This window comes from Mirounga leonina, unplaced genomic scaffold (assembly GCF_011800145.1).
Source record: "Mirounga leonina isolate KUSES-001 unplaced genomic scaffold, KU_Mleo_1.0 Mir_125, whole genome shotgun sequence".
NCBI lineage: Eukaryota > Metazoa > Chordata > Mammalia > Carnivora > Phocidae > Mirounga > Mirounga leonina.
Genome location: NW_023270305.1, coordinates 7,871,184 through 7,881,431, shown reverse-complemented (window position 1 = coordinate 7,881,431; position 10,248 = coordinate 7,871,184). Strand labels below are relative to the sequence as shown.

General features: G+C 46.0%; 1 protein-coding gene and 1 pseudogene across 1 annotated transcript; both read left to right on the top strand.

Moving 5' to 3' along the window:
* Positions 1 to 746: 746 nt before the first annotated feature.
* Positions 747 to 4,958, top strand: LOC118007618 (annotated as a pseudogene).
* Positions 4,959 to 5,189: 231 nt separating this feature from the next.
* On the top strand, positions 5,190 to 5,824 carry LOC118007620 (60S ribosomal protein L17-like). Its single transcript, XM_035000642.1, has one exon. It carries the CDS (start codon positions 5,239 to 5,241, stop codon positions 5,791 to 5,793), a length of 555 nt encoding a protein of 184 aa, XP_034856533.1. The 5' UTR covers positions 5,190 to 5,238; the 3' UTR covers positions 5,794 to 5,824.
* The last annotated feature ends 4,424 nt before the right edge of the window (positions 5,825 to 10,248 follow it).

Below are 10,248 nucleotides of genomic sequence, written 5' to 3'. Positions count from 1 at the left end.
AATCATGTTCAGTTAAAAAATTGGCAGCAATTCTCTCAGGGAGAGAATAATCTTTTGTTTAGCAAAATACCTTGATGACTTTTTTGAGTACAAAAGGTGAGCTCGCCCTAGGACATGGCTTAGATGCCTCAGCCTGGAGGTGGTTTTCAACCCTGCTTGTACATTAGGAGCTTTGGAAAAGTTTGTGTGCATGTCCCCAACTCCAGAGCCTCTGATCTAATTGGCCTGGGGTAGGATCTGGGCATCACTATTTTTAAACCCCCCTCCCCCCTAGAGAGTCTAATGTGTAGCCTGGGTTGATTTCCCTGCACCAGACCCAGACTAGAGGGGCTGGGAGAAGAGTGACAGAACTGGGGGGCTGGTAGCTTGGTGGGAGATGAGAGAGGGAAAGAGAAGTCACTTTGGGTGGGGGTAGGCTGGGCTCTCTGTGTAGAGATGACCAGGGAGGTGTTTCCAGTGCCCAGAGGAGCCAGGGACAGTTAACAAAGGAATCCCTGGCATTTAATTTTTAGGTCACTTGCTTCCCTGTGTGTAGTACATACAACACTACCCTAACAACACTACCCTATATCTTCAAGTCCTCAGTGAAAGTCTCTACCTGCCCAGTCTAGTGGCCGTAGTACTGTGGGGGAAATGCCAGAACTTGGGCTGGCCCCAGGGATGAACCAAAAAAAAAAAAGAAGAAGTCCAACACCTGCAGGAGATAAAAATTGGAGAAGGGATTGGAAATCCAGCAAGAGTAGGAAATTGGAGCCAGGAGGGAACGAGGACAAAATAGCCCCCCTACGAATCCTCTGGGATATTGGGAAGGATGCTTGGTTTCCTACCGTTTGTGGGCTAGGGATTCAAGGCAATTTTATTGAAATCTCAGTGGATAGTGCCTCAGCTGCTGGAGGACATGAAGACTTTACAAACAGCTGACACTCGAGCCAAAGAATAATAAATAATTCACCACCTTCCATTCTTTGCACCGCACACACTCCATGTGTGGAATATCTTACAGTGATCACAGTTCATTCACATTCATCTCTCTTTGAGCTTTCCAACAGGCCTGAGAGATGGGGAAGGAAGGAATTTGTCACATGCGATCGTGAGAAAAGGGGGTTCTCAAAAAAAAAGAAAAGGGGGTTCTCAGCGGCCATAGCTTGCATCCAGCAAGTTCTGGGAGTGGTGGAGCTTGAAGCATCACGGGCTCTGAAGCATCACTCCTGGTTCTGACATGGTGCTCAGCCCACCATTTCTGCCTGAGTTTGGGTCTCCAGCAGCTTTGGCCCTGCAGGAAGAACCTTCTTGTGCCTTCACACTCTTTTGTTTTTAGACATGAGCTCTAGACCTAACATTTGCTTTAATCTCTTCTCTCTCTGCCATCTTTTCTCCCCTCTTTCTTTCTCTCTCCCCTTTCCCCATCTCCTCATCTCCATCCACCCACCGTTTCTTTGGCATTACATGTCCGTGCTCTCAGCCGGGAGACTTCCCCTAGATAACTGTGGTCATACACGGATTCTACCTAAGAGTGTTTTCGAGCCCTTTCTTGTTCTTTGGCCTTCTGTGTTTCTTTATCTGATTCCAGGATGAGTCAAATGTCCTTACCAGCGCCGATTGCAGAATCCCTGGGTCTCTAACCAGGAAATGGTAGAACTGGGAGGGACTTCCTGGCTTTGCTCACGGACCCCCACAAGTTGTTGATGTAACACTCATTCTCAGCAGCTAGAGAGGACTAAACATATTAACTGGCTTTAACTGACCTTTGCTCTAGATTTAGAAGAGAGGAATGGTGACCCGTTTCTCCCACGTGGAAGCAAACAGCGGAGTGTATTTTATGCCCAGGTGTTTGCCATATAGCTTGATACAAAACCATGTCCTGGAAAACTATAAGCCAATCTAATTTATAGAAATAAACTGAGTGAGAATCATTATTTTTTATTGGTACCACTTAATGTGAAGAAAATGCACATTTTCCAAAAATATGGAAAAAACGTTCCATTTGCCTTATTGGGTCCAAATGTTAGGTTTAAATTATTTTACTATGCAAACTTTCTTTCATATCTTGGCAGTAGTGATTTCCATTTTTATTCCTTTGGTATCCATAATCTTATGAGAATCAAAAACATATGCTTTGAGATCACTGGACAGCTCCTTCTCCCACATTTTAAAAATGCACAAGGAAGGTTATTGCTCTGGTAGCAAAAATAACAGGAACACTATAGGAGAAAATTATGAGGACATCGAGGCTGAATGGGAAAGAGGTTCAAAAGGTGCATTCTGGTTTTCATGCTTTTGATTTGCAAGTCATTAAGCTGGAAGAGCCCCTGCCTCCTGCTGACTGCCACTAGGAATGTGATTTTTTTCTCCTCTAATAGAGGGTTGCTTATTCAATGCTCCAGGTTTGCAATATTGGAGGAGAAGAGGGGATCTGGCTTTTCTAGTGCTTCTTGAGATGGGGGTGCCTGTTGCCCCCTGGGGAGTCGGCTGAGAGTGGCTGGACTTCTCGCCTCCCTTTGTCTGCAGGAGGAGGGTGCGTTTGGCAGGGAGGCAGATGCATCCTACAAGTTTCAGTCTCAGGAATTTCAGGTTGACAGAGAAGTCAGTGAAGAGGTGAGTGCTTTGTGTTCACTCCTGAAAAAAAAATTATTAGAAAAAAAATGGAGGAGAGTCAGATATTGAAATGTGATGAAAGGCTCTTTTGCAGCCTGTGCCGAGAGCGATGGGCATCTCCCAGGACCACTGGCACAGACGCTTCAAGACTGGGGGCAAGAGAAATCCTTACCATAAGAAGCAGAAGTATGGGCTGGGACGCCTCGCTGCCAACACTAAGCTTGGCATACACACAGTCCACGTTCGGGGAGGCAATAAGAAGTACCATACCTCGAGGCTGGACGTGGGAAACTTCTCCTGGGATTCCAAGTGTTACACGCACAAAACAAGGATGGTTGACGTTGTCTACAGTGCACCCAACAACGAACGGGTCTGCCCCAAGACCCTGGTGAAGAACTGGGTCACGCTCATTGAGAGCCCACCGTACCCACAGCGTACGAGCCCCGCTGCGCACTGCCCCTACGCCACAAGAAGGGGGCCAGGCTGCCTCCCGAGGAGGAAGAGATTTTAAACACAAAATGATCAAAGCAAACTCAGAAGAAATATGATGAAAGGAAGAAAGAATGCCAAAATCAGCAGTCTTCTGGAGGCGCAGTTCCAGCACGGCAAGCTTCTGGCGTGCCTGGCTTCAGGACCAGGCCAGTGTGGCCGAGCAGATGGCTATGTGCTAGAGGGCAAGGAGCTAGAGTTCCATCTGAGGCAAATCAAAGTCCAGAAAGGCAAATAAATCTTCCTCTCTTCTATCTTTGGTCATGTAAAAAAGGCGTTTATTGTTAAAAAAAAAATGTGATGAAAGGAAGGTGGGAAGGGTGTCAAAGGAGAATGGGAAGAACAGATGAAAGGCTCAGCATCCTTCAGGAGTAAGAGGTCAGGGGCCTCAGTGGCTTGCCCCATGAACCGGGTCATAGTCCAGACCTGGCATTGGCACGGTACAGAATGCCCACTGGCTGCTCAGTCAGCCAAGACTCATGTTTCCAGAAATACACCATGTCATTCTCTGACTCCTCCTCTGTGTTTGCCGTATTTGTCCTCACTGGGACTTCGGCCTTACTCACTGCACACAGCTGTATACTCCAGGTTTCCTCTGTCCATGAATCCACAATTAGTGAACAAATGTTTTAATCCACAGGTCATTCTTATATTTCTCTAACACTTGCTATTTTTTTTATCCTCAGTGACAATGTTACATTGGAATGTTCTCCCCTGGTCCATTCAAAAAACTCACTCTTTCAAAATTGACACAAGCATCTTATTCTCTATGAAACTCTACCTGATCTCCCAAAGCCAATCTATTTTGTTGCTCTTTTGAGGCCCCCTGTCCCGGGGTGGGGGAACACAATAATTATTGCCCTCATTCTTCTGTATCACGCTTTTCTTTCTACAGGTCTGGGAACTCTTCTACACATAAACTCCTTAAGGGCAGGAACTGCCTTAATTACCCTGACTTTCTACACATTTCAGTTCCTAGCAAAGAATAGGTGCTTAGCAAATGTTTTTGAGTGGATGACTGGATGAATGGCATTCATTCATCTAAGCCCTGATTGGTTGCAAGGATGAGTAAAAAACGTACTTCATTCACAAATAGGCAAATGTAATTACAGTGGAAGTACTATAAATTTTTTTCATATTATACTATTAATTAGTTTTTGCATTCTAAGAGTGACAGGGAGCACTTACAACTGTATGGTTAACAACCAAGTGGAATAAGTCAGACCCTCTTGTATGAGAACTCCCTGACCCACATTCCACACTTACCTTGATTTTCTGACATTGGCCATGGGTGTTAATCAGGTAGTTGAATGATCGTTGCATGACTATCAGCTCATTTATCTCTGGAAATTGATACTGACTCTGCCGAACAAGACTTTAAAAATGCTGAGGGAAGGCACCCTCAGCACTGGGGTACAGTGTCTCATTTGTTTGGGTGAGGAAGGCTTTCAATGACCATGATTCAGGAAGCAGGCTTGTGGCCATCTCTGCAGACCAGAGGGATGTAAGGGTCCCACCAGGAACGCATTTCACTGCATCAGGACCTCAATCTCTGAGGAGACTCCCATTGCAGCTCTCAATAGCCAGTCTCCAGAGGCAAGTCAGATTTCCACTCATTCATGGGCAGCTTCTTCTCCAGGGCCAAGTCCTGCTCAGAACTCTCTTCATGAGGCTTAAAGGTAAAGCGGGCTTGTGCTCAGTAGACATGAGTGGAACATGTTAGTAATCAGTCAGACTGGAAGATGGGTAAGTGCAGGGAGCTGGAAGCCAAGGGCCCCTGGCCCCACCCACTTCCCCATCACTAGCCCACCCACTTCCCCGTCACTAACTAGCCCCACCCACTTCCTCATTATTAGCCTCAGGCAAGTTACTTAACTTCTCTGAGCCTCACCCTTCTTTTTTGCAACATGGGAGTCAAAATAGCATTTCTGCTCATCTTCCAGAATTGTTATGGGGATTAAATGAAACAAAGACTGTATACTTAACTAAAATACCAGTCTGTTTTGCTTCTTGTTGTATCCCTAGGGCCTCGCTGAGAGCCTGGGACATAGAAGGAGCTCAGATCCTTGGAGACGTTGATGGTCCTTTGAGGGACAGAAGAGCATCATAGTGGCTCTTCCTCTTCCCCTAAGTGGCCTGAGGTGACCTCTGAAAATGGCTCGCTATTCGCTTGACCCAGAAAACCCTACGAAATCATGTAAATCAAGAGGTTCAAATCTTTGTGTTCACTTTAAGAACACATGTGAAACTGCCCAGGCCATCAAGGGTATGCATATCCGAAAAGCCACCAAGTATCTGAAAGACGTCACTTTACAGAAGCAGTGTGTGCCATTCTGTCGATACAATGGTGGAGTTGGTAGGTGTGCCCAGGCCAAACAGTGGGACTGGACACAGGGTCGGTGGCCCAAGAAGAGTGCTGAATTTTTACTGCACATGCTTAAAAATGCAGAGAGTAATGCTGAACTTAAGGGTTTAGATGTTGATTCTCTGGTCATTGAGCACATCCAGGTGAACAAAGCCCCCAGGATGCGGCGTAGAATGTACAGGGCTCATGCTTGGATTTACCCATACATGAGCTCTCCCTGCCACATTGAGATGATCCTTACTGAAAAAGAGCAGATTGTTCCTAAACCAGAAGAGGAGGTTGCACAGAAGAAAAAGATATCCCAGAAGAAACGGAAGAAACAAAAACTTATGGCCCAGGAGTAAATTCTGCAGAATAAATGCAAATAAAAATAAAAAGAGAGAGAGCATCATAGTGTGTATGACTCTCACTGGTCTAGTTCAAATCCTAGCTCCACCTCTTTTGAGATATGTAGACCTTGAGTGAGTCACTTAAATTGTCTGTCACCGAGTCTCCCCTAATATGAACATCTTATAGAACCATGGGACATTTGTCAAAACTAAGAAATTAACATTATACATCATGTTGACTAAACTGCAGGCTTGTTTTGTGTGTCACCAGTTTTTCCACTAATCTCCTTTTCCTGGGTCCTGTGTCTTTAGTCTCATCCCATCTGGGGCAGTTTCTCAGTCTTCCTTTGTTTTCTATGACCTTGAGGGTTTTGAGGAGTACTGGTTAAGCACTTTGTAGGCTGTTCCTCACCTTAGGTTAGCCTGCTGTTTTCCCCACGATTAGATTGGGACTATGGGTTTTGGGAGAAACACCATAGCAGTGAGGTTCGGAGCCTACACTTTGATGAGAAATCTCTGTCTTTGCTGTCTTTTGCGTCTCCTTAATTTCTTTTCCTCTCTTTTGTAATTATCACCCTTCCCCCACTTCCCAAAATGGACTTGCAATCTGAGGAAACCAAAGGGTAAGAACCAAGTTGGGCTTTGAAGGGAAATTAGAATTTGGAGGTGATCAGGCATTTTGCTTGCCTGAGTCTCCATCATACTCGACAGGCCTCAGCCCACCACGAGGATATACCCTCCCTTACTCCAACCCACTCCTCCAGTTTGTGGGAACTGGGGAGAGGTTTTGTGTTGACAAATGGCATACATTGAGTTTTATCTTCATTTGAAGTGCAGGTGCTACCATTTCAGTGATTCCCTGCGGGTCTCCTGCTCCTGCTTCTCAGAACGCCCATGCCTGCCCCAGTGCACACTCCGATTGTGCCCTCTATAACCCAGATCTCGTGCCGCCTTGCCTCTCCAAAGCCAGGCTGGAGTTCAAGGTGGGAATCCAGGTAGACGTACAGACACAATGGAAGACACATGTGGTGAGGGATTCTGGAAGAAGGCTCAGCACGTGGGCTAATGGTGAGGGCTCTGGGTAGGTGCCCACACTTCATTTCTGGTCTTCAGTGTCAGAAGAATTATGCTGATGCTCAACCAACCTCAACCCCACTCTTAGGTCGCGTATCATATATCACTGCTGTCCTTACTACCCCATCAGATGCTCTAAGGTCATGAAGGAAGATAAGAGGGAGAGGACTTGACTGCCCATAAATCTTTGAAATGCAGGAACTTTCAGGTTGGGATTTCCATATTTAAAATTTATGACAATAAGAGGACTTGGTTTCTAGTCCCACATCTGCCTCTCCTGGAACCACTGCATTTACCCAAGGCTGCAGAGGGAGGGAGAGAGAATGAGGATGGAGTGTGTGTGTCCAAGTGACTGTGGACAGCAAGGTTGACAAGGGTGGTGCCCCTGCTCTACCGTAGCTGCAATCTCGCAGTGTCCCCTCCCAGCACGCACCTCCCCCCTCCAATTGCCCCTGCTGGAGCCCACATTTCCCAAGCCAAGTTTGTGGAAACCCCAGCTTGGTTTCAGCCAGTGGCCCCTCTCTTCCTAGGCTTCACACCTGAATCCATGATCCAGGCCTGAGCATCAGTATATGAGACAGACACCAACTAAGTCCTCCATTCTCAGACCCTCCTCCCAAGAGCAGGTCCCTTGTGCAAGCAGCAAGAGAAAAAAGGGAAGGGAGAAATCTGAGAGCCAAAAGTCACCCAGCCTTCAGGTAACTACCATCGCCGCAAAAGAGAAATCCTTCAGGGCTCAGGCTCTGGCAGGCTCCTGTCCCCTCCATCCCAGCTCTAGACTTCTCTGACCTGCTCTCCCACACCAGGCAATGCTGTCGAGCTGGGAAGGAGAATCCTTTGAAATAGATGATCCCCAAATGCACTGCATGAGAATTGATAAATAATTCAATTTTAATACGAAATGCTTTTTTTTTTTAATACAAAATGCTCTTTGAGGAAGACAGTATTCTTGAAATAATTGAGGCCTAGTGCTCAAAACTCTAAATAGAAATACTTCAGCTAATGGTTATTAATCTTCTGAAATCACATTTCTTCATTTTGAAGATAGTTGAAAGATGGGGAGGGGGGAAGACCCACAAACAGAGTTGGCAAATTTCAAAGTGAATATTTAATTTTCGCAGGATTTAGGCCAAAGCACTGTGCAATTTGTAGGCTTGTGAAGGTTAAAATTCGTCAGACCACATATTTTCTTGAGTTGCAAAATCATGACTGGGGCTTAACGCAGGACGTCTTCAGCAGCAAATATTTGTTGGGGGAAAAGCCTTGTTTTAAACATAAGAAAGAAAGTGAAACTGATATTCTTCATGCATTTCTTTGAGCTGTAGCCTGGTCTGGCATTCATTTAAACCAAATATTCCTGCTGCTTTGCCTCTGCTGTGGCAGGACAGATCAGAAAGGGCCCAAGAAGGATCCATCAACTGTGAGCATTCAGAGCTGCTTGATGTGGATTCAGGCAGAACGTACTGGAGAACATCCCCAAATTATGTGTTCTGTGTTCAAAGAAACCACAGTTTCTGTTAGCTCCCCTCCACCCCAGTTTCACCAAAGGCAGCATGCTATGATGATAGGAGAATGGGCTGCGGGGGGCGGGGGGGGATCAGTGTCTGAGGTTCAAGTCTGGGCTCCTTTGCTTGCTAATCGTGTGATCCTGGGTAAGTTTCTTGCTTTCCAAGTCTCCGTTTCCTTGTTTGTGAAATAGGGCAAATTATTCCTACCTTTCAAAGTCATCATGAGTAGAGATGACAGTTTCCACCAGGGAAGCCCCCAGTATAGCTGCTGGAAGGTATGTAATAGGCGTCCTTTGAGTTCTGCACTGTAGAATGCTGCTTTTTCGTTGTTTATGCAGTTGGGCTATGATGAAACAGATGAATCTTCTAGAAAGCGAGCCCTTGTCCATTCCACTGGCTCAGTCCCACCAATTATGACTGAAGGGCACTGAGAAATTTTATGGACATACTGCTTTTCGTTCTGCAGCTCAGAACTCAGGGTTGCATCCTGGTCTGACTCACTGCAGGACAGACTGTGGGGAGCACAGTAGTCTGGGCCCACTCAAAAGTTTTTATCCTCATAGGTCTTTTTTCAGTGCTTTACCCTCACTTCTGAACGCCTTGTGGGATCTCTGCCTTCTATGGTTCTGAGGCTTGATGCTCCACGTGACTTGCTCTTAGGACTGGCTTCAGATACGGGACTCCATGATCCAGTTTCCACTTAATTTATTCTACCCTCTACTGACTCCAGCAACTCTCTGGCCTCACTGAGATGCCCAATCCATTGGCCCTGATATGTTCTCACTAATCCCACCTTCCTCATGGCCCCAAGCTCTGGTTTCTTGGTCAGCACCATATCCACTCCCTTGCCAAGTTCTTACCTCCCTTACCCCTTTTCCTCCATACCATGCCCTTTCAATCTAGTTAAATCTAATTATGTTTCCACTGACTCATACCTGAGGTTCTGGATGCTGCTAGGGAAAAAAAATCCCATCATAACTCTGCTGCTTGGACTCTCTTTAAATCAATGACTATAGATCTCAAATTTCCTACTTTCACTTACTTCCAGAAATCTCCAAAAGAACCTCACTTTACGCTGATGAACTTGCCTCACGTTGCTCATATATGAAGCCCAACCCTTTGCTGTGCTCTGGAGAAGCCACTGTACAGCTGGGTAAATGACATGTTGTCTTCAGGAATGGAGGGATTAAAATAGAGTCCCACTCCACATTTCAGCCCAGATTGAACTAGTTGTGGTCCTCACCCCCTTTCCAAAATTTGCCAACCAACGATCACATCATGTTGATTTTTCTCAGCAACAATGTGTGGTGACATCTGGGCCACGTTCTTCTCTTCCATCTTTGTGTGTTGCCTTCAGAACCACTGGAGATGGCTCATGGCTGCCTCCACTGATGGTGACCATTGTGAGGACACCAATGTCTAGTTCAGAGATGACCTTGCTGCAGTCTCTTAGATTCATCATCTCTGGGGGTTAGAGCACTTCTGATTCCCTACAGCAGTGGGAAAGGACCCCTCTGTATCTCTGAAATCTGGTGCTATAAGTTGTTGTCCATCCTGCCTACTTCTGGGTCCCACCTAGTTACTAAATACAGTGCCCTCCCCCTTAAAGTTCTGGGAGTTTTCATTCCTCCTTCCAGAAAAGAGCAAGCATGGGATTAATCAGTTTTTTTGTACTGTTTTGTGAAAACAGAAAATCAGAGTGCATCTTGCCAGGTATAATATCCACTCGCCCCAATGATGGATGATGAAAGTCTGATGACCTGGTAAAATGTAGATTGTTTCTCTGAGTCTCATCCTTAGGAGGGTGTCATACATTAGAAGCACAGCCCCTAATACTCCCAGTGAGAGGACTGGGACTCAGTTCCTCATTTGTTCAAAGGTTGGGCTA